Below are 25,388 nucleotides of genomic sequence, written 5' to 3' on the forward strand. Positions count from 1 at the left end.
ATGTCATCTGAAAAATGAAGCAAATATTATACATACTTCAGCTTTTTTGCTGTTAGTTATAACTTCAGCAGCTCTTTCATCTAATGCAGTCAGCTGTTTTTTAAAGATTTCTATATTGTTTTTATTTTCTTCAATTTCTTTCTCAGTGTGAACAATTGTATCCTCCGTTTTCTTCAGGTTTCTATAAAGTATAAACATATATTATGAAACTCCTTTTTAACATGTATTAAATACATAATTACAATAAAGATCAAACGTTCTGCAGAAAAATTAGATACATTGCTATTTGCTGTTAAAACATGAGCTCATGTTTTAAATCGTTGTCTTGTATTCATTCTGTTTAAAACTGCTAATGAGAAATGCTAGAATCTTTTTCTGCATCTGAAAATATTGTCAGTTTTTTATTGCTGATCTATTCTAGTTCATTTTCCTTTTGATCTATTTGATCAGTTTTAATTAAATAAATTTATTACCGCCCTTGGGGCTACTCTGAGTGGCTTACAACAGTAAAAATGTAAAATATAATAAATGTAAATATAACAATAGTAAGACAATGAAACAACAAAAATAAACAAAAGTGTAGCAATATTAAGGGCAGGGAGCAGGATGAATGGGGGGGGGAAAAGTGGGGCAATAGTAATACCTACAGTGCATTCACAAAGTATTCAGACCTCCTTCACTTTTGTCAATTGTATTATGCTGCAGCCTGATTCTAGATATTGAAATTCTTTTTTTCTCATTAATCTACACTCCATCCCCCATAAAGACAAACCCCCCCAAAAAAAACACCCCAGAATTTTAGAAATGTAGTTTTTTTTTAAAAAGAACAAACTGAAGTATCACATTGGCATAAGTATTCAGACCCTTTGCAACAACACTTGAAATTTAGCTCAGGTGCCTCCCAGTTGTTTTGATAGCTGCTGACACGTTTCTACACCTTGGAGTCCACCTATGGTAAATTAAATTGACTGGACATGATTTGGAAAGGCACACACCTCTCTATAGAAGGCCTCACAGCTGACAATGCATACTGTAGCAGAGCAAAAGCCACAAGGTCAGAGCAACTGCCTGCAGAGCTCAGAGACAGGATCATTGCAAGGCAATAAAGCTCTGCTACACTGCAGGTTCCTAGAGCACAATGGCCTCCATAATTCTCAAATGGAGGATACGTTTGGCACAACCAAGACTCTTCCAAGAGCTCAAAGTGAGCAATCGGGAGAAGGGCCTTAGTAAGAAAGATGACCAAGAACCCAATAGTCACTCTGACTGAGTTCTAAAGATCCTTTATGGAGATGGGATGACAGAGCTCCATAAGAACACCCATCACTGCAGCCCTCTATCAATCTGGGCTTTATGGCAGAGTGGCTAGACCAGACATGTCAAACACAAGGCCCGGGGGCCGGATCCGGCCCGCGAAGTGGTTTCATGCGGCCCGCGAAGCCATCCTGGAAACAGTGAGGGAACGGCCCCCACTGCCTTGGCCCTGGCCCAGAGACCCTCCTTCTGCCAGAGACCCCCAGATCTGTCCCACTCCTGCCCAGGCCCCCATAGGCACCCTTGATGCGTAGAGCTGGCCACGTCCACCCAGTAGGCCATACGCACTCTATCCACGCCCACCCAGTAGGCCACGCCCACCCTGGCCATGCCCACCTGACCCCCTAAGGGCAACCTCAATGCTGATGTGGCCCTCAATGAAATTGAGTTTGACACCCCTGGGCTAGATGGAAGCGTCTCCTCAGTGCAAAACACGAAAGCCCGCTTGGAGTTTGCAAAAAAGCACCTGAAGGATTCTCATACTGTGAGGAACAAGATTCTCTGATCTAATAAAACCAACACTGAACTGTTTGGCCTCAATTCTAAATGTTGTCTGGAGGAAACACCTGCCCAATATCATCCCAACAGTGAAGCATGGTGGTGGCGGCATTCTGGAACTGTCCCATCTCCATGCTGTGGGGGTGTTTTTTAGCAGCAGGGACTAGGAGACTGGTCAGGGTTGATCTTCAATCAAAATGAGCCTTGGTGGAGCAGTGGGCTAATGCCTCCTTAAGTAACACCAGCTGCCTGCAATTAGTGCAGGTTCGCATCCCACCAGGCTCAAGGTTGACTCAGCCTTCCAAGGTAGGTAAAATGAGGACCCAGACTGTTGGGGGCAATTAAGCTGACTTTGTAATAATGCCGCTTGGGGTGTGTGTGTGAAAGCCCTAATAAGCAGGCATATACATAGAATGAAGGCTACTGCTAAGCTTGTAAGCCGCCCTGAGTCTTTGGAGAAGGGCGGGATATAAATGGAATTTTTAAAAAAATCTGTTCCACAGCACTCTGGACCTCAGACTGGGCTGAAAATTCACTTTCCAACATGACAATGATCCTAAACACACAGCCAGGACAATACAGGAGTGGTTAGGGACAACTCCATGAATCTCCTAATGTGGCTCAGCCAGAGCCCTGACTTGAATCCTATTGAACATCTCTGGAGGGACTTGAAAATGCATGTCCACCAATGGTCGCTATTTAACATGACTGAGCTTGAGAGGATGCGCAAGAAAGAATGGCAGAAAATCCCCCAATCCAGGTGTGCAAAGCTTGTCGCATCATACCCAAAAAGACCTGAGGCTGTAATTGCTCCTAAAGGTGCTTCAACAAAGTACTGCGTGAAGGGTCTGAATACTTATGGCCAATGTGACATTTCAGGATTTTTTAAAATAAATTTACACACGTATCTAAAATTCTGTTTTCACTTTGTCATTTTGGGGCACCAAGTGTAGATTAATGAGAAAAAAATTCAACAAATGTAGAATCAGACTTCAACATAACAAAATTGACAAAAGTGAAGGGGGGTGTTCCTGAATACTTTCTGAATGCACTGTAGCTCATAATTGATGTTCACTAAAGAAATTGGATTATATGGACTTCCAGTAGCGCTGCCGCGTCGAATGGCGCCGTTCTGAAGCCGCCCGATCTTAGGATGCGTTAGAGCGCCCGGAGGCAGCGAAAATCAGCTGTCCCGTGGTGCCAAAGTCTCTCCCTTGGGAGAAGAGGGAGAGGTGAGCTTGTTTGGGTAGAGGTAGAGCTCCTCTGTGATTCCCCCAACGAGTTTGGGGGCTAACAGAGTGAGTTCCCTTGCAGCCCAGGCTTTCTCCGCTCCCAGGACGCTTTCACTCCATAAAGGAGTGGAACTAGACGCGACAACTACATCTGCTGCTTAGATGGGACTGTGAGTATTTTTTTTCTTTGAGAAGCAGGCAGAGCGAAGCAGGAGGATTTGAATTTTCAAGTTGGATTTTAACTTTAACTCAAGACTCATTATCTTCTTCAAGTTTTAAGCTGATGGAAATGGAGTAAAATGGCACTGGAATGTTGCTTTCTTGTGTGAATTGACTGTTTTGGAAAATTGTTATATTTTGCAACATAGCAAGAGATACAATTTGCAACTGATTCTACCCAGTACCGGATTTTGTGCATTTGAAAGCTTGTCCTTTTTTTAATTGAAGGATAAGGAACTTTGGGAGAAAAACTTTTATTTTTTCTCCCTTCTCCTTCCTTTCTTTTTTGAACTTTGATTCTGCTGGGAGTAAGAGGAAATCGAAACCTAAGAGATGGCTGCAAGGCATGGGGGAGGCCCTACAATTTCTAAAAGTGTTATTTAAAATTATATAAGAATAATTATGAAACATGGTTGAAGATACAAAGGGATTTAAATAATTGGAAAAAATTACAATTATCTCTACTGGGAAGAATCGCAATTGTTAAAATGAATGTTCTGCCGAAATTTCTCTTTTTGCTTCAAATGATACCTTTTTCAAACGATATTGAAAAAGGATGCCAACCTTGATGAATGGCAGAAGGGTATTAATAAATTTATCTGGGCGGGGAAAAAACCAAGAGTTAAATTTAAGATTTTACAAGATGCTAGGGAAAGAGGGGGACTCAAAGTGCCGAATTTGAAACTGTATTATGATGTGGTGGTTCTGACATGGGTTAGGGATTGGCTTAATTTAACTAATAAGAGAATACTTCCCCTTGAGGGTTGGGATTTGGTATATGGATGGCATGCATATTTGCTTTATGATAAAAAGGTGGATAGGGCTTTTAAATCTCATATTCTTAGAAGTGCCTTGTTGCGTGTCTGGAAAAAGTATTATTATAAATTAAATTATAAAATACCGATTTGGGGAATTCCTGGACACACGATAGAGGGTGTATCTATGGGAGTGAGTTTGGATATGTTTTCCTATAAGGAATTACTTAGATTGGAACGGAATGATTGGCAACTTAAATCATTAGATGAGTTAAGACAAGAAAACATAAGTTACTCTTGGTTTCAATAGACCCAATTGAAAGCTAGGTGGAAGTTGGATCAGAAGGTTGGCATCACAATTACAGATGAAAATTTAGTAAAACAAATTAAGAGATTTAAATTGTGCACATATAAAGAGGATATATAATGTTTTAATTGAATTGGATTCGGAAACGGAATTAGTTAAAGATTGTATGATATAGTGGGCACAAAATATCCAGTAACCAATTCCGTTGGATACTTGGGAGGTAATTTGGGTTAGAAATGTTAAATTTACTCAGGCACAAAATTAAAGAGAAAATTTTTATAAAATGTTATATAGATGGCATCTGGATCCCAAAAGGTTGTCTAACATGTATCCTAACTTACAGTCTAAATGCTGGAGATGTGGTAGTTTAGAAGCCACCTATTTTCATATGTGGTGGACTTTCAGAAATATAAAAGCTTTTTGGGTTAAAATTTGGTGGAACATTCAAAAGATTTTTAAGAGAAAGATAAAGTTCTCTCCGCAATTGTTTTTATTGGGCATTGTTGTAGATTGTGATGTTAAAGAAACCAATTTGATGCTGAATTAGATAACAGCAGCACGGTTACTGGTGGGACAATACTGGAAGAAGGATAGTTTGCCTACTATAGAAGAATGGGTGTTTAAAGTATCGAATCTTGCAGAAATATCTAAGATTTCTGCTTATTTGAAGGATCATTCACAAGAAAGATATATTTCAGTTTGGAGGAGATGGATAGATTATATTCAGAATAAATATGGGACTAAAAAGTTCCATTTAGCTTATGAGTAGATTTTAGAGGGATATTGTTATTAATTTTAGTGTTAGTACTTTGTATGTATCTATGTTAAAGGGGAGTTAAAGCACATTATGAATTTGGTTAATTTTATATTATGGATAATTTTTAGTTAGAATATGATTATTATATCTATAACCCTGTATTTACCTCTGGGAAGTGGGGGGGAAGGGGGGTGGTTTGGGGTGGGTGGGTTTTGGGGATATGTATTGTAAAATCTTTTTTTGTAAAACTCTTTAATAAAAAAAATTGGATTATATGTCTGAAGTTCTCTGAATTAATTCCTTTTTTATAGTTCAGAATTATATATGCACCTCCCCATGTCTTTGGTATTATTTGTTTTTTTTTTAATTTAACTCACTGTTCTTACCTCTTACTGTGGTTCCAACAGTTCTCCCTTTATGGCCCTAGCTCTTTGTCAATTTTAACATTTTGAATTGCTTCCTTAGTCTCTTGAATAGTTATGGGTTTGCTCAATATTTGTCTATGTAATTAATTACATTCTTTAAATAAGTCACCAATATATGTGTTGAAACCAATGTACAACACAATAAGATTTATTAAATTTATTAAATAGCAGAATTCAGACTATTAAGAACTGAAAATTTAGTTATAAGAAAAAAGACTGTCAGCAGTAATAAATGGATTACTTAACACATTTGTTAAATTATTTAATTAAATGTAATAACTACAATAAATATCACAATTCTACCTCTAAGAGGTTGGTTCATAATAGGAAATCATACCTTTCTGATGTCTTGATGGCTACCTGCGCTTTTGTAATGGCAAAAGTGCACTGATCTATTTCTTTGTTTATCTTATCAAGACTGTCTTGCTGAGCTTTAAGTTTATTATTATTTATTTCAATAATAAGATTATGTAGTCTCTTAACTTCTTTTTCCAGTTTGTCAGCTTTTTCAGCCACTTTGTCATAATCTGTCAAAAAGAAATATCCTTATTAATATTTCACTGCAAATTTAAAGATGGAAATTTAAAGAACTATTGTTTTGAATTTTACCAATAATATTATACTTGTTGATGACCTATAATTAACAGGATAGCGGTGGTGCATCCATCTATCCTTGATTTCTTGATGGCCTTTGAATAATGGTATCACTCCGGTTCACTATGGGTGTTGGCACCATTTTGCAGTGATTTTCAAAGGCCAGTTCCAGTTTATGGAAGGGAATGAATTGAACTTTGTGTCTACCATATCTGGAAATTGCAGAATTTCCATCTTTGGTTTTGGGTGGGTGGCACTACACCATTCAGACTTGGTGCACAATTTGGACGTTCTATAGGACTCACAGCTCCTGCTTGAAGAGCAGGCAGCAGCTATGACCAAGGGAGCCTTTGCACAACTATGTCTTGTTTGCCACTTATTTATCCTCAAACAAGAAGGCCCTATTCATAGTCACTCACACTTGATCAATCTAAATGAAACGTTGGATGTACGGATGACCTCTGGGAACAAGATGTGCCTAGGAAACAATCAAATAAGAGAGGCAGGAGCCCCAGTGGCTTCATGATTAGAGTAAGAAAGTTAGGAAGGACCTGCCCTAATGGACAGAGCAATCAAAAGTGGTGGCAGGAAGTTTGCACTTTCAGACTTGCAAGATTCTATTAATGTAGCCTTACAATAAAGCAGAATTAGTTCATCTACTCATGTCTCCTGTCTATTTTACCTGGGAGGGCTGACAAGCAAATCTTGTTATGCTCATGTAACTCTCTAAGCTGTACTGGCTAATAGGGTTCCAGGCATGATCCAAGCTGCTGGTTATTGCCTTTAAAGCCCCACATGGATTACTTTGAAGGATCCCACCATGTTCCAAGAATATCTACCTTTATCACACATCTCCACAGGGAGGATATGCTCTGGGTTCTAAATTTTGTCATCTTATCAGATCCAGGAAGTCTGCCTTTTTTCACTGATTTCTGGAACAATCAACGTCTCAGCAAACTCAATATTCTTGCCTTAAGGAAAGCCACTAAGTCTTGGCTCTTCCCATATATTAGAGGCCAGTTAAGTCCAACTCCCCCTAGATTCTTTTCTTGTGTATTTGTTTAGTGTTTTACATTATATATTTATATGTTGTCTATTTATTGTTATATGATTTTTTGTTTATTCTTTTTAATATATTGTATGTTTATACTGTATGCTGCTCAGAGCCAAACTGTTTGGGTTGGGCAATGTTGTAAAGCTTGAAAATATATTATGAGAGCTGATAAAAGTAATAAAAGATTCTGGCTGTTTTTCTGAAAAGAAAATCAATCAGAAGAAAACAACATAATAGCAGGAACTTAACTTCTGAGGGAAAAAATGTGAAAAAGGAGACCTGACTCTGAAATAACAAAAGATCCACTGAAATATTTAGTACTTTACTTGTCGTGATGCAATAAGGATATATTTTGAAAACCCTTGCAATAAATTATGGAAAGAAATGAAACAAGATCATGAAATACAAAAAATATTAAAACACTTCTAGTTATGACTTAAAGTGACCAAAAAAAGATCACTACACAAGATAAAGCGATTTCAAATGACACCAATTCAAATCCCAAATTTAAAAAATGGCAAAAACATTTAATGGATTTACATGGGGGGGGAGAGACCAAGAGTAAAATTCAAAATTTTGCAAGACATGAAACACCCCCCAAAAAAAGAAATTATTTACCTTCTTTGAAGTTATTACATTTTTTCTCCATTTCTATTTGCTTGACTTTATCAGGAGCAGAAGCAATTACATTTGCTTCTAGTTCTTTTACCTGGACTTTTAAATGAGCTTCTTGATCCAACAAAGTCTAAAGATAAAAATAGGTTAGCAGTTCACACAAAATATTCAAGTTCCTCAGTGCAATTATCATTCAAAGAAAGAGGAACAAAGACCATGAGTACTGCATGATCCTCATGAAAGACAACTCTCAATTTACTTCAAACCAGCACTCCTCACAAGCTAGTGTTGTTCTTGTACGCAATTTTATGAGAACTTCTGTCAATAAATGAAAATATCCCCTTTTGTCGACTTGAGTGTTTTATTAAAATGAATTCATAATTCCTAATCTACATTAGGAAATTCTAATTTATTTCATATATTCATTTATTAAATTTCTATACACCCTAGATGACTTCATTCCCAAATGAAGAATTTAAACTTGTAAACCTTCACATTATGACTTAATATGAAGAAAAGTTGTCTTCTACTAGTTATATTAAATAACAGAAATACCACTGTAGAAAGTCAGTCTCTAGAACTACCTATGAAGTATAGGTTCAAAAGAACAGTTTTACTTTCTGGGGTTCAGAATCTTGCATTTATTTTTTTGGGTGACATTTTTAAATAGGACTGTCTCAAAATAGACCACCAAATTTAGTTTCCTCTAAAAATGATTGTAGCTATGCAACATAAACAATGATTATTACCTTTATACTGGCACTGTATTTTTCTAAAGTGTTTTTCATTTCTCTAATATTTTTATGTAATTTCGCTATTATTTCCTCCAGCTGTGCTTTCTGTTCCTGACATAGCATGGCCTTTTGAGAATTTTTTTGCAACTGTGATTCCATTTCTTGGACCTGCAAAAATAAACTGTAAGTTAAAAACATTAAATGTAAATAAGTTAAGGGCTTTCAATATGATTGCTGTAGGTGTACATTTGTTTTCCTTTCCTTACACTTTAAATTAAATTATTTTCATTAATTAATTAAAATACCTGCAGTAGGTATTTTAGTTCTTGATTACAAGGCATTTTGAGATTTGTTATAATAGAAAAGATCATACAAATAAATATGTATTCAGCATCTATGCAGTCTACGAACCTCTTCTTCAGATGTTTCAACTATAACAGAGGATCCCATTCTACCCTTCATTACTTTTCCTCCACCACCAGTCATTGTTCCTATGGAAATATTAAGAACAAATTAGAAATGCTAGCTTTATATATACATTCCATTTCTTTTTTATTGTATTTTTAAAAGTACCTGACTGTTCTATAAGTTGTCCTTGCAAAGTTATGACTCTCCATCTATTGCCTTTTCCAAATGCTACTCTGGTGGCCTGATCCAAGTTATTGGCTACCAGAGTATCACGCAATGCAAAATAAAAAGCTTGGCGAACCTTCTCATCTTTCACTTTCACCATGTCAAATAGACGAGGAATGTTTTCAGGAGTCTGAATTTTGCCCATGTTTTTCTCCCACACTGCCATCTGGAGGAGAATGAAAACCATCACAAAAACAATAGATTGATAATTTTAAAAATTATATAAGCATTTCATATACATATCTACAGCTTCAGTTATATGGATTTTTATTTTATTTATTGGCATCTTAATGATACTACAAAACATTTTTAGTCCTTTCTTTGATGCAATCTTAATATATGTTTTCAAACTGTAACCCAGCATCCAGAGAACCCACCATTAAAATTTCTTAGCAAAATAACATTTTGCTATAGGTTTTGTCCCATTTTTCTGGTACTGCACATTTTAATGTGTAGGATATGAACAGAGAACAGCTAAAATTACAGGCAGCATGAACTTCCAATTGGTTGTTTAAAATGTTCAGGTATGGTGGCGTTGGAGTGATTTAGTTTTGAAAAGCACTTATGGCTGTCATAGAATGTTGCAATGCTACCATGCCGGTGATCACATGACTGCATTTCAGATGATTGGCAACCAGCTCACATTCACAACTGATTGCAGCATCCCAAGGTCACATGACTGCACTTTAAGAATTTGCCAGTTTCTGGCGTTAGTACTTATTCTGCCAAAAAGCAACCATTCGGGAGATAGATCTGGTATTACGACCATATGATTTGCTTAATTGCAAGATTTGTACTTGCAAGCAGGTCATTTGCTTAATGTCTGCCATAAAATGGTCATAAAATCGGATCCATTCACAGGGGTGACTTGACTTATGATTGCCATGACTTAAGATTGAAATTCCAGTCCCAGTTGTGGTTATAATCCAAAGGCTAGCTATGGTTGACATAGACCTAAAGCTGCTTTTATTAAAACAGCGATGGCTACAAAATCTTGCAAGGCTCAGATCTGATTGTTTAAAAATAATAATATACTGACCAGCTACTAAAGCATATGGGAGGCTCTATTAAAGGATCATATAAAATTATTCAAAACATGGATAATTTTAATGGATACATAAATGAAAGCATTGGTATTAATTATTGGTTTAAAGGCAAAAATATTCCTGTATCAAGATAATAAAAATGACACTAAAATTATAGTTCCAATTTTATTTACAATTTTAAATATCAGTCATTGGAAACATTTATTGACTATACCTATAGTAAAAATCATTTTTCCAAATTAAAAAACCCTACCAATTACAAGAAAATTAGAACAAATTAAAACCATACAAACCTTATCAAGAGCTATAAATGTTGCTACTCCTATGTTTTGCTTCTTTAAGAAATTAACACATTTTTGAGCTGTATCAATAGTATCAACAACTATGTGATCTAATGCTCCGCATGATGATGATATTGCAACATCATATTTTTCATCTATAGCTCCCAAGTCACCCTGTTGGCAAAATATCAAGTATTTAGTATACAGGTAAGAAACAGAAGTTACTAACATGATGCTTAGCATATTTATCAGCATACAAATACCACATATTTCAATAAAACACACACTTCATTTTCATTAAGAGAAATTAACATAATTTGCTTCTTCATTCTAAACTCCATTATTGGAGTTGGCTACCGGTTGCTCTCCGGGTGAGGTTCAAGGTGTTAGTGATGACTTACAAAGCCCTACATGGCATGGGTCCGGATTACCTACGGCAACACCTGCGGCCGGCGTCAACTTCCCTCCGTCTCCAGTGCGCTCCCACAGAGAGGGCCTCCTCAGGGTGCCTCCGATCAAAGAATGCCGAATGGTGGCCCCCAGGGGGAGAGCGTTCTCTGTGGGCGCGCCAGACCTTTGGAACCGCTTGCCGGTCGAGCTCCGGATGGCCCCCAACCTTCGCTCCTTCTGGCACGATCTCAAAACCTTCTTTTTTGAACAAGCTGGCCTGATCAGATGGGATGGGGTTGGGTTTTTTTTATAAATTAGTTTTAACTTTTAATATGTATTAATTATTACGGGCATAGTTGTTTAATCACTTTTTAATTTTTGTATCCTGTTTTTTATTATGTATTGCCCTGTTCACCGCCCTGAGTCCTTCGGGAGAAGGGCGGTATACAAATTAAATTATAAATAAAAAATTATAAATAAATTATTAAAATGTGTAGTGTGTAAATAGTAGGTGGATTCCAAAGAATTAATTGAAGTTGCATAAGCAATGTCAATCAAAGCACATGGCAGTACTTTGTTGTCTGAAGCAAATCTTGAAAAAGCTGAACAGGATTGGACTTGGAGGCAAATATACGTATCCCAGTATATTGTTGCAGGATCCAACTGGGTTGGTCACTGGGACCAGAGGTTTAATCTTCCAAGCTTTCAGACTCATGCTGGAATGCACTCTCACCGGAATGTATACAAATTCCCTGAGAATGGTTTTTCCAGCAGAAAGACTAAACATCTGGTCCCAGTGACCGACCCAATCCTGCAGGATTGGACGTCGATGAGAGACTGCCAGGAAAAATCAAGAGAGTAAGCTAGAATGAGAAGGTAAAATATATAATAAATCCAGAAGATGGCAATAGCAAAGCTATTGAGATTTCATGTAACACCAGTAACAGAATTCAGCTCATGGGAAACTATCTTATGCACAATTAATTCTCCAGATGTGAACAAAATTCTCTGAAGCTTAAAGATGTTTGAGTCAACATTTGAATCTTTTTCAGTATCGAAGGAACACACCATTTTGTGTACATGCATGGGTATGTAAAGAATGTAGATAAATGCAGCCTGGTTTGAAATAAAAACACAGGGTAATATTGCTGCCAAGTACAGTACCGTATTTTGTGGCGTATAAGACAACTTTTTAACCCATGAAAATCTTCTCAAAAGTCGGGGTCATCTTATACGCCCAGTCGTCTTATACATCAGAAAATATGGGTACATAAATCAATCGAGTGCCCCGTTCTTGCAAAGCAACTTCAAGCCTTAATCTAGTCCCCCCTCCAACGTGACCCTCCCTTCCCACCCCCAAGAGCCTCTAAGCACCTTCCCCTCCCCCTTGCAAACGCCAGACCCCGGGAGCGGCAGGAAGCCCCTCCCCCTCACCCAAGCGGCATCTGAGCATAAGCAGAGCGCACCCTGCTACCCACTATCTCTCCCGGCAGCCCAGACAGCGGTACGTGGCGGCCTGGCGCCCCACTCGCCCGCTGACCACGCAGCGGCCCTTGCCAGCCGGCCTCAGCATGGCCGCCCCAAGCCCAGCTCTCCAGTGCGTCTTCCAGGCCCGCCTGGCTGACTGCCTCCCGGGCGGGGCTTGGCTCCAGACGTAGCGGCTGCTCCGTCTGCAAATGCGCTCTCAAAGCTGGATCGCGCTCGGCCGTGCAGGCTGCCGAAAGGCAGGGGCTCGGAGTTCCCACGGTGGTTGCGGCTTCTGGCGTGCCGTTTGCAGAGTCTGGCCTGGAAGAGCGCGTCGTGTGAACGCAGCTCTTGCGTGTATTCCAAAGAGTGGGTGGAAGGAAAAGCCCCTTTGGGCTTCAAAAGGGCGGCTTTGCACCATCTGCATCAGACAGGGCTGAATCGGGCGGGCTTGTGTTGCAGCCGGAGGATAAAACCTACAAAGAACTGTTGCTGGAATTGGGTATGTCTAGTCAAGGGGTAGGCAACCTTGGTTCTTTTATGGATTGTGGACTTCAACTCCCAGAATTCCTGAGCCAGCCAGGAATTCTGGGAGTTGAAGTCCACATAGCCGTGTTCCAATATCTCAAGGGCTGCCCCAAAGAAGAGGGAGTCAAGCTATTCTCCAAAGCACCACAAGGCTGGACAAGAAGCAACGGATGGAAACTAACCAAAGAGAGAAGCAACCTGGAACTAAGGAGAAACTTCCTGACAGTGAGGACAATTAACCAGTGGAACAACCTGCCTCCAGAAGTGGTGAATGCTCCAGCACTGGAAGTTTTTAAGAGACTGGACAGTCATTTATCTAAAATGGTATAGGGTTTCCGGCATATAAGACGACTTTTTAACCCATGAAAATCTTCTCAAAAGTTGGGGGTCGTCTTATACGCCCAGTCGTCTTATATGCCGGAAAATACGGTAATATGATTTACAACCTAAGTTTTATGTGAAATATCAATAATGGATAAATCACAGTATACCTTCATAGATTCCTTAGCAAAAATTACAATTTAAATGTTTTCAAAACTCTAATAAAATCAAGATAATAGAACAGTGGTTTACTGTGGCATATCAACAAAAACCTTGAAATGTATATGACCAAAGAACTGGATATCTAGCAGATGCTTAAAAATAAAAAGCTAATGTTGAACTTTTTTTTTCCTGTAGAAAAACCTTGGAAAGCGGACTTATCTTTGAAGATTTTTCCATATACCTTTACTTTTAACAAACACATCTTTTACATTTTCTATCTTTTTATATATATTTTTAGATTTTCATTAATTTTCTTTTTTTTAATCCCATTTATATCCCGCCCTTCTCCGAAGACTCAGGGTGGCTTACAATCTAAAGCACAAATCAATGTGCTTAGCAAATTAAGATATTTTAGAGCCATTATACTTTTTAATGACTCTAACCCACTTTATGCTGGTATATGACAGTAATAAGGATATAATTTATTTAAAATAATCTTTATTTAGTAATATTTTACCTTAACAAGAAAATACTTTAATCTCCAAGCAATGGCCACAAATTAAGTTTTATCAAGACCATCCATTCCTGATAACACGTTTTCTCAATGAATATAGTTCTTTCCTAAATTACAGTTCAAAAAAGGAGGGGAAAATAACAAAATAATAATAATAACAATAATAATAAAAAATAGCTTACAAGTCTTCCATATATTCCAGAAATATTTCCAGATTTCTTCTGCTGAATTAAAGCTTCAAGAACTTTTCCTCGGCTTTTATTTATTGCCAATGAACTTTTTGCTTCTTCTACTTTCTGACGTAGATCTCCAATGTAATATTTTATGTCTGTCTCCTCTTTTATAAGTTTATCCAATTCATTTTGTTTCTTAAAAGAAAGAAATCAACATTATTTTTTAAAAAAATCTACAAGCAGCATAACAAACTTAATATTAGGAGTTACTTGAGTGGAGACATTTATGTTAGATATTACCAGAAAATACTTTTATAATAAAACTCTCTTACACAACCAATCCACCTAAACAATTATATTTACAACTACTTAAAAAGTGGGAATTCTACTAAAAATTAATTGTACAGATACTTGAATAAGAAATGGAAAATATAAGTCTCCACAAGGGGGAGGCAAACGATGATACATATGTCACATCACACAAATGCCATAACTTATAGGTTTGCCTTGGGCATCAATACAGCAATATACAAGGTAATATTTGTTATGACAACACTGTTTACCTATCATTTTGGGATCATAATGACTTGCTGCAGATACATTCATAACATTTTATTTATGATTCTACAAATAAGGTGGGGTAAAAGACATATCAAGCAATACCTAATAATATAACTGAACTTTGAAAAGTGACATATCTTTCATTAGGATATTAATAAAATCATTTTTTTGCTGTTCCTCTTATTTATTTAGTCAAATAAGTCTTCCAAATTTATAATATATAAATTTATAAATCAAATATACAACTGCCCATATCATCAAGTGACTGGACAGTGTACAATAAAAAAACATTTTTGCAAATCCATTTAAATAGTAATGAGAGATAAAACAAGGCTATGAGAGGAAAGATGTTACAATAGAACAACATGTAGGCTCCCTGTTGCTAGGGCAGGCTTCCTGACAAAACAGACTTAGAAGTTTTCCTTTCTTACAGTTTAATTTAGTTTACACTTTCTTAATGTATTTATAGTTATTCTCTGGAAATTTTGGAACTGGAGCATTTTGCAAATATCTAAATGGATTGATGAATCTATTGCAACATATTTAGATTACGTGAATATATGTAAAAGTACAAATTAGAACCCAAGAATTACACAAACATCTTTTTTTTACATGGAAGCAGGATAGCTAACAGCAGCAAGGTCAATACTTAATCCATTTTTCTATGAGAGAAAAAGCCCATGCCAAGTTTTGGAATGATGAATTTAGGTTCTTAAAGAGCATTACTTATAGAAAATTGGGCAAAAGAAACCTATAAAAAGAAACAGTGGTTAAAAGAAGGGGAAATATCCACCGTTGTAGCTTAACCATTTGTGTGTGTGTGTGTGCCCACACGCAAGAATAGAAGGAAATGCCTTTGTCCACCATGGAAAAAAGGCATTCATGATAAGAATGATCTCCTACAAGAATGAGATGTATCAGAGGGGAGGCTGGTAACAGTTAATATTTGAAAGAAAAAATATTCTGTAATACTGGTGGAACTGTTTAAAGCAGATCTGCTGGCAATACTCAACTGAGAAAGCTTAAGTGATAAATTGCTTAACAAAATATGCTGCTTTTCAAGAGTGCTACTAAGAGTTACTATCAGAGAGCCTTTCACTTCAGGAGCAATAAATACTTCTGGGAACTGCTTGCTATGATGTTCTGAAGGAAACCCAAAATCTTCAGAAGTCATACGTACATCCTCATCCATAAACACTAGGTTTTGTGCGCTATGTTAGGGATCAAATTTCAAAAACAGTTGTGGCCAAGATGCATTTCAGGGGGAAGGGGGAATCAACAGTTTTAAGGGATGAAATGGATGCCCTTAAGCTCCTACTAAATTAGCACACACATTTTGTTCCTTAAACTTCTCCATCCTGTTTTGTTCTAAAAGGATCCAGTCATTCTGGGAGGGTTCCTAGAGCTACAAAACAAATGCTGAAATTTTTGTATTCCTAGTCTATGGGCTGCATGATAACTAGTTTTCCTTTTGGATGGGTTCTGGGGGGTGAGATGACATGGCTATAATGCCATCTGAAACATTCTACAGTTTGGTCAGTACTTATAAAATTCACATGCCTATAAACGAGTCCGCAGATGTGCAAAAATTACCAGCATTCCATCCACTAGACGGAACTGAAATTGTCATTGCTATTTGCATTAGTCCATTTGGGTACTAAGAAAGGGTGCCCTTGCATTAGGATTTATGTTGTTAGATCAATGCCATGATCACAAGATACAAATTGGGTTCCTATTCTAACAATCATAATGCTGAAAGAGCTTTGTAGGATAGTGGACATTCCTGTGATCTTCCCTCTAGCCTCTCTTCTAGTTAGTAGTAAGTCTTTCTTTTTGTCCTTACTTAAGATCTAAATATTCGATATTGAAATGTTCTGATTCAGAGTCCATATTCCTGTTCTGTATTACAGCTGACTTCTGATGTAAACAATTGAGTCTGTGACTTTTATGGAGAGCTATAGGGTAAAGGTAGCATCTGACATGAACGCTGCTGTCTTTCCTAACTCATTCACACTATCATAATTCTTCTTCCTGTAATGGAATGAGCTTTACTAATTGTTTGATCCATAGTATGGAAGCTCTGGAAAAAAGGGTATCCCTATAGTTACCTATAAACAGTCAATTTTTTCCCCAGCGTTTTATGAGATCTTCCCCATTCTTGTTGATTATTATTATCCCAGAAGCCAATGCAGCACCACTACAACAGCACTTCTTCTAGGAAAACGTTTGTGGAATTGGCACAAAGAACCCCACAGTTCAAACCCAAGATACAAATATTTTCTTTTATCGGAAACCACCTACTAGACATATTTGAGGATCTGAGGATTCAGCTGCATTTGAGCCCTTTATTTTGTTCCATTTCTGGTAAAAATAGACAATCTATATAGGGAAGCAACCTTAATTCTTATAATTATAATGTATAAATAGCCAACACAGGATGAATAACATTTCTTCACCAGGGAACTGATACTACTGTTCTAGCTTATACTAGGGGTTCCCAACCAGGGGTGTGAGATGATATTCCAGGGGGTGTGAAAACTTGGGTTTTCGAAATTATAGTGTATATGCATAATTTGTTATTTCGAACTTTTGTAAGGGGTGTGAGAATATATCAGAAGCATTCTAGAGGTGCAGGTTATAGAAAAGGTTAGGACGCACAGTACTAGAATATAGAAGACATGAATTGCTTTGCAGACCAATAAATTTAGGGTACTGGGGAAATTGGTGAAACCTGTTATGGCCGACTAAAGGGAGACCCAGAAATGTGTGAAATGTCCATACTACACAGATCTCGTAATTTGAAGCAATAACAGTCATCTCTCTCTCTCTCTAAAATATAGCAGCAGAACAATCACGCTGACTGTTGTGTATCGGTTAATGTGTGGATATGTGTGATAAGGATAGGACCACAAACTCAGACAAGCTGCGTGAATGTATATTGTGCATGCAAAATAAATTAGAATAATTAAGGAAACAGTCATTAAAGACAAGTGAGCAGATGAATTCAAGCCTCCTTCTGGAATAGGCAATTTTCTTTTTCCAGTGGATGCCAAGTTAAGTCATCAAATAAGTTAAAGAAAGAAGTATAAAATAGTGGCCAACTGCCCCCCCCCCCCAAATGGTCTCAATCATGCAGTGATACATGAGTCAAGATTCACAATTATGTTTGTATATTGAGGTATATTTCTGGGCATTTACCTTTAATTCAAGATAACATATACTTGTTCCTAAGCAAATCAGTAAAGGAAACTAACACATAACAGCTTCAATGTTTGTTTAGAGTACATCTGAAGATTAATTCAGTTTATTAGATTTAGTTGAGCTTCAGGCCAATTTCACTTTTATTCTTTATGAAGAATAGAGTTGATATTCTATGTATCCTGAGATAGTATCTGTAACATTCCAGACTTTCAGATTTCCCCTTGAGAATAAAGGAGCTAAAATTAAAATTTGGAAAAAAAACCTCTCATCATTCTTGAGACTAATTCTTTCCAACATCAGAAACTTTGTCATTAAGAAGGTAAAAATGAATCATGAAGGACACATGGGAGTAAACACGAAGTGAAATGTACAGCCCTGTTGTCTGTTGCAGAATTTGCAAGCCCATGACCCAAAAATGGCCCCAAGTTTGGTCCTTGCAACTCCCACAAGATCACATCAATGACTACATTCCTAAATGTTAAAAGACAACATCTGTTTGTTTTAAAAGTATTTTTAAAGCATTTTGATGTCAAAAAATTACCCACTCAAAAATTTAAAAATATTTTAATAAAATCTGACCTTCTTGAGCTCATTCTCTGTTTGAGGTAATTTTGATTCCAATTCTTTGATAGCAGTTAATCTTTCCTTACGTGTCCCTGAAGCAGTCTGAAGAGCATCTTCTGCTGCTTTTAGCTGAGATACAGCAGTATTATGACGACTAAGATACAGATCAAGTTCTGACTTGGCCATGTCAAAATTTGAACGTGCTTCATTAACTGTTCTGCTGAATTCCATTAGTTCTTTTTCTTTATCCTGAAGAGAGGGGCAGGGAAAAATGATTAGATTTTTCTTACTATAGAAATTAATATATCTGCGGATTCCAATTTTCAATAATAATTTCTGTCAAATGTCATTCTATTAAGATATGAGTGTGCACAATGTTTTGAGATTAAAAGTGCTGTTTTGAATATTCTAAGCGGATTCCAACATCCTGCAATTGATTTTTTTTTCAAATTCCTTCACATGAAAGTGCATTAGCCAACTATCAGACACAAATATCATCCTTATTGCCGTTAGCTGGAACTAATTAGAGAAGACAAGGAATGAAGGACAATCAAGCACACCAGAGATTGAGAACTATTTTGGACTACAGGTAGTTCTCAACTTACAACAGTTCGCTTAGTGATTGTTTGAAGTTACAAAGCACTGAAAAAAAAGATCCTTATGGCCATTTTTCAAACTTATGACCGTTGTAGCATCCCATGATTACGCGATCAAAATTCAGACACTTGGCAACTAACTCACATTTATGACGCTTGCAATGTCCCAGAATCACGTGATCTCCTTTTGTGACCCTCTAACAAGCAGTCACTTAACAACTGTGTTACTAATTTAAGAACAGCAGTGATTCACCTAACAAATGTGAGAAAAGTCATAAATTATTGGAAGACTGTTATGTCACCCCTAATCTTTCTCTTTGTTAGGTTAGACCTATCGAGTTCCCTCAATTGTTCATTGTGCGACTCAACCTCCATATCCCTTATCTTTGTTGCTCTTCTCTGCACTCTTTTTAGGATTTCAACATCTTTTTTGTATCTGGTGACCAAAACTGGACACAGTATTCTAAGTGTGGTCTCACCAGTGCAGTATAAATAATAAGAATAATTCGCGGGCTTGATATTTTTTTCAAGTCCAGTTGTTTCAAAACTTCTCCAGTTTTCTGTATATGTATCTACATATACAATTGTCATCTCATAATCAATCTGTGCTTTAATATTTTTTTTAAAAAAGAACCATACACTGACTACATTAGTGCTGCAACATATTTCTAAGAAATATAGTACCATAGTAATCAAAAGAATATGAACAACTGTATTTCATCATATAGTTGATTGCTGGGAATTTTCAGTTATTTGAATAGGCAAAAACAAAACACTATTTTTAAGAGATAGATAGATAGATAGATAGATAGATAGATAGATAGATAGATAGATAGATAGATAGAATTAATAAAAACCTCTTTCTCTTTCTGCAGTCCTTGAGTTTCTTTTTTAAGACTGTCCATAACTTCTTTTAGTTTTTCTTCCACTTTTTCTTTTTCTTTTTCTAGAATTCCTCTCTTAGCTGTTGCTTCAGTAATTGCAGATTCACTGCTAGCAGGTACAGTTCTGAAGTCTTCTATCTATGAGAAGTCTAACATTACTTTTCCAATGGAACAATTCCCCACTTTTTAAACACTTTTATGAAAATTTACAATCAGATTCTTCAGAATCATCCAAACCTATCGGCAAGATTAGGAGACACTTTGAAAACGTAAAGATTAGAAAAATAAGTCTCTACAAGCAAAAAGAAGCCTAGTTATGTAGCTTTGGATATCGCTAAAGATCAGATGAATTTGTACATATTATAATTTATGCAGCAAGCATACCCTATTCATGAATAACAATATATATCATAATTTTTGCAGAATGCATCCTAAAACAGACAGGAATTCTATGCTGTTGTACTTCTTTCAACACCATTTTGCCGAGCACTCTCATCGAGAAGCTGACTGACTTGAAATTTTCCCCCTCCATCTGCGATTGGATTCAAGACTTTCTTAGGGATCCGTTACAAACAATGAGGATCGGGTCTGCTTTGTCCATCCCCCTGAAACTTTGCACTGGCTCGCCACAGGGCTGCGTGCTTAGCCCCTACCTGTACTCTTTGTACACATATGACTGTGTATCATCCGACCCATCTACTGCGATAATTAAGTTCACAGATGATACTACTGTGGTGGGTCTTATTACAGGTGGGGATGAGACAGCATACAGGGCGGAGGTACAAAAACTATCCATATGGTGTTGTAACAACAACTTGCACCTGAACATTGGCAAGACGAAAGAGATGGTGCTAGACTTCCGGAGGAAAAAGGAGGAACCTGCCCCACTTTACATCGGGGAGGACTGTGTAGAGAGTTTCCTACTTTAAATTTCTGGGAGTCTACCTCTGCGAAGATCTGACCTGGAAAGTTAATACAACCCAGGTGGCCAGAAAGGCCCAACAGAGGCTTCACTTTCTCAGGGTCTTGCAGAAAAACAGGGTAGAACAACAGCTTATGACCCTCTTTTACCAGTCTACTATAGAGGGCGTCCTCTCGTATGGTATTGTGGTTTGGTATGCTGGTCTGACAGCCGCAGATAGGAAAGTATTACAGAGGGTGGTGAGCACAGCACAAGACATTGTAGGCTATCCCCTGACGCCACTGTTTGACATCGCCAGGGCTCACTGCCTTGGAAGAGCAAGGAAAATTCTCAGGGATGACTCACACCCTGGACGGTATCTCTTTACTCTCCTACCATCGGGTAGGAGATATAGGAGTATAGCCAGCCGTATCAACAGGCTGAAGAACAGCTTTTATCCATGGGCTGTTAGGCTTTTGAATGGGAAATAATTTTATAAACGTTATGCATAATTGACTTGTGAGGCCGGTGCGTTGTACAATTAACTCACATGGTGTAATAAGATGGAGGGTTTGTGTCACTGTAAGTTGGGGGTGGGGGCACAAAGGGAGGCTCAGCCAATCTCAATGTATACATGGTTGTACTTTGAAAAATAAAGGTTCATTCTATTCTTTCTTCAAGACATTTTATCTACTCACAGTACTAAAACTTTCACTGTATTTATCTGTATCCTCCTTTGCCCAAATGTTGCATTATAGTGCAACAATTTTTAAATCAAGGTACGTAAAATCAGCTAACTTAAAGAATGCATAAAAATTCCGGTGGAGTTGAAAATTCCAGAGTTTAGACATATTATTCACAAATTTGTGACTGTTCAGTATCCCCAGTCACATGATCTTCAATGTGCCCTGCCAGTTTCCTATAAGCAAAATCAAATGGGGAAGCCTGCCTGTGATCATTTATATGTTGACTCATTATTAAAGTTTGTTTGCCACTACAATTATCTTTATGATATATAATACAATCTTCTTAGATTATCAAAGGCTGTCCAGCATTGGGTAAAAAACATATGATCAGCCTAAAATTTAATGTTTATTTTAGTCACAATCAGACTGCACTATCATTCTTTCAAAGGATAACCCATTGGGTAACAGGATTATCTAGTTCATAATACTTTACTCATTCAGAGTCACATTACATCATTAATAATTGGTTTGCCAGAAATAGTAACTAGTCTAAACATTGCCTTAATGCAGATGTGTTCCCATGTTTTTGTAGCAAAAGCTATATGCATGCCATATAAATATTTATATAAATGTAAATATAAAACCTAACCAAAAGAATGAATTATATAGAAGCCATAAGTGAAACCTCTTTTCAATGAACTACCCCATGGAAGAAATGTCTGCTAGTTAAGAATTCCTCTTAAACACAAATGACATAAAATTGTGTCATTTGAATAATGACATCACACAAATGGATACAAATGTCAACTAATGACTTCATTTAAATGATGTCATTGTGTAAATGATGCGTGTCATTACACAAATCACTTTAGATATTTGGTTCCAATTCATGCAGTCCATTGCATTGAGATTAGGCTAATAGAGATTTCATAATAATTACTGTATGTTATTATGTTTCCCAAAGGAGATAAGCTGAATCAAGTATGAACACAGCCTAAAAATTAAACTGTTCTTGGCTTATGATATGGAGGAATCTTCTCAGGGGAATAATCCAGATTTTGCAACTTCTTATTCCAGGAAGTTTGTTTGGTGTTTTTTGGTCACTTTAATATACATGCTAAAATAGTTGTTTAATTTAATAACCACTTGACTACAAAATAAATTATTTAATCTTTCTTAACTATTGCGAGTGGTTTGGAGTACTATAAGGCAGATATTAACTGTAAATTCAAAATGTGACTTTGTCACAAATTATTTCATTAAATAAATTGCTATATATATAGTAAAATTCCACCACTATATAATTTTCCTGATTCTCTGAAGTTTCATAAATAATGCAAGGATGGAAAAGTTAACAAATAATTTGAACAAGTTTTACTTAAATGGCTACTAGATACAACTTAGTGATGTTTACTCAGTTTATATTTAGAGTTTGGATATAATCCTAAAAATGTTATCAAATACTAACTTTATTATATGTATAGAATCTGCCTAAAACCACCTGCCTACAGATAAAGAAATAAAGCCTTCGAAAGACTAAGTTGAGAGTGGGCTAGAGTAGCAAACTTTTAAATAATCTATCTTTTGTAGTCATAATTGCACTAGGATATGGGAATAAAATATTAATTCCCTGATTGAAGAAACTGGGACAGAACAGAACAAAGAAAGCAAAGTCATAGAAAGGAATACAGCTATGATCACAAAGCTTTCACTCTGAGTTCTAACTGCAGCAGCAGGATTTGTCTTTCTGGAAATAATGCCATATATTCAACATATTTTTACATTATACAATCTAGAGGCAACTAAATAGATTTTTCCCCTTGAAAAGCCATAATGATATTGCAGTTATACCTTTTCTTTATCCTTCTGAAGCTGTTTCTCTAGTTTTTTTGATTTGCTTTTTGCATGTTTTAGATTTTCCCTTAATTGAACATCCTCCAGATCTAGCTGGGTAAATTTATTTTTATTTTCTTCAATAAATGCTGTGATTTCATTGAGTTTCCTAAAAAGGTAAATATATCAACAACCATTGTATTAGAATAAGAGCATAATCCAGGGGTTCCTTTTTGTGTCCACACACCCCTTTATTGTAATCTTATTGTACACACTTCCTGTTAAAAATAACCAAAATGAAACACAAAAATGAACACAATACAATGGAATTTTGAGAAAGATCTAACAAACTAATTTCTTTATGGCTCTCCTGAACTCTAGCTGTACCTCCCCAGGGGAGGTACACTTCAGTTTGAGAAACCCTCAAATGATGCAATGAATTTTATTTTCATTATTTTTACAAAAGATATGTCATACTTGTTACCCATAATGCATCAGTGATGAACAGCAAATAGAACAAGTGCAGACTCCTTCAAATATTGCTACATTTTGCCAAATATAACAATTAATGCTTACTTTTCTACTTCTTTCAGAGCCTCATTCTTATCTCTCATTTCATCTGCTAGTTTGCTGCTCTTCTCATTAACTTCTTTGGTGTCTTCATGTATTTTTCCTTTCTGTGCTTCCAGGTCATATATCCGCTTCTGTAATTCATAACTAAAAAAGAAAAAAAGGAAGACATCTGAAATTGGATAAAATTGATCTTATCTAAAGTCACCTGACTGCTTTGACATATACAAAGTCAAAGCAAACCTAGTGCCCTACATTGGATTTCATTGCCCAGTGTAAGGAGAGAGATTTGTAAAAGCAATGGATTAAATCTGGACTCCACTACTGGCAATTAAATTCCATTATTTGAATGGAAAGTATTTAATTATAAAATTTATTTGACACCCATCTCATAACCGACTCCAATGCAATGAGTAATTTACTCATTTTCCCACACTCCTTAGCAAAGTGTAAGTAAGCCCAAATACTGATCAAACCCAATGTATTTCCTATCTTTGGGTGAAGTGCATTAAATAGAACACATACTTTTAACCAGGGCTTTTTTTCTCATAGAACGCTCAGAACGGAGTTCCGGCACCTTTTTCTTTTACAAAAAAGCACTGCTTTTAACATTTCAAAAGAATCAATACAACTGAACTATGGGTGCAGTCCAAATTTATTTTTTGAAAACCTTTTATTTAACCAATTAGTGCCAAAAACAATGCACAATAAAATATACACAAATTGTAATAATTACAGAAGCCAAGCCAACCAAATGTACTAAAATACATCATCATCACTGGTAGCTTGATAGAATAGGAAATAATACAATTTCTATCAGAAGTGTGTAAAAGCTTTCCAGTTTTGAAACAGCTGGTTGAAATGTTCCAAGCTTATTCTGAGCTTTCATATTTTATTCCACATTCCTTCTAATGATCTAAGAACCCAGTTTTTCTGAATACTTTCAAGCTATGGAGAGTTGGAAAGATCAGCCAATAAATAGCAAACTTTGCATTTCATATGTGTCACTAATGGTTATATTTAGGTAATGTCAGGTGAGGAAAAATCATTTCAACACATACTATCACATTTCATAGATACCTTTACTGCTCTTTTTAAATTTGCTACTATAGAATTCCTTAGTTGTATGTAATATGTCTTATGTGCTATCTCAATGAATTCTAAGTGTGTTGTGCTTTTAAGCAGGTTATCAAATGCAAAGCTGAACATTGTGCATTTGCACTGCAGAAACTGTTGCTATTTCAGACTGATGAACTTAAATTTATCATTGACATTCAGCTTTTCAGGAAAGCTCAGAAATCTGAAAACTATACAAAGTGTTAGCATGTACATTAGGAAAAGCCACATACAACCAAAGAAATGTGTTTTGCTCTGTTTGACATTAATTGTTGAAGTAAATTCTACTGCTTCTTTGCTGAGTTGATTTCTATGGTTATCTGTGCAGGCAGGCCAGGCAGTAAAAAAAAATTATTTCCAGTTTGTCACTGGGAATTTATTTATTTATTGCTGGGATTTTAAAAAGGGTTTTATAATATATTTTATAAACAACCCCTCTAGCCAGTATTTTCTCTAGATT

At 36.5% G+C, this 25,388-nt stretch overlaps 1 protein-coding gene across 1 annotated transcript in view; it reads right to left on the bottom strand.

Annotated features, from left to right (window-relative positions):
• SMC4 (structural maintenance of chromosomes 4) overlaps positions 1-25,388 on the bottom strand; it is a 45,414-nt gene that overhangs the window by 6,839 nt on the left and 13,187 nt on the right. The window contains exons 8-19 of the mRNA XM_083364310.1: positions 23,819-23,959; positions 23,261-23,411; positions 19,796-19,960; positions 18,358-18,591; positions 14,026-14,211; positions 10,477-10,638; positions 9,078-9,303; positions 8,916-8,995; positions 8,520-8,672; positions 7,774-7,900; positions 5,845-6,034; positions 37-181 (exon numbers count right to left, since the gene is read on the bottom strand). Of these exons, the coding sequence (XP_083220436.1) occupies positions 37-181; positions 5,845-6,034; positions 7,774-7,900; positions 8,520-8,672; positions 8,916-8,995; positions 9,078-9,303; positions 10,477-10,638; positions 14,026-14,211; positions 18,358-18,591; positions 19,796-19,960; positions 23,261-23,411; positions 23,819-23,959 (1,960 nt within the window). The remainder of the gene's footprint in view (positions 1-36; positions 182-5,844; positions 6,035-7,773; positions 7,901-8,519; positions 8,673-8,915; positions 8,996-9,077; positions 9,304-10,476; positions 10,639-14,025; positions 14,212-18,357; positions 18,592-19,795; positions 19,961-23,260; positions 23,412-23,818; positions 23,960-25,388) is intronic.

This window comes from Vipera ursinii, assembly GCF_947247035.1.
Source record: "Vipera ursinii genome assembly, chromosome: 5".
Lineage (NCBI taxonomy): Eukaryota > Metazoa > Chordata > Lepidosauria > Squamata > Viperidae > Vipera > Vipera ursinii.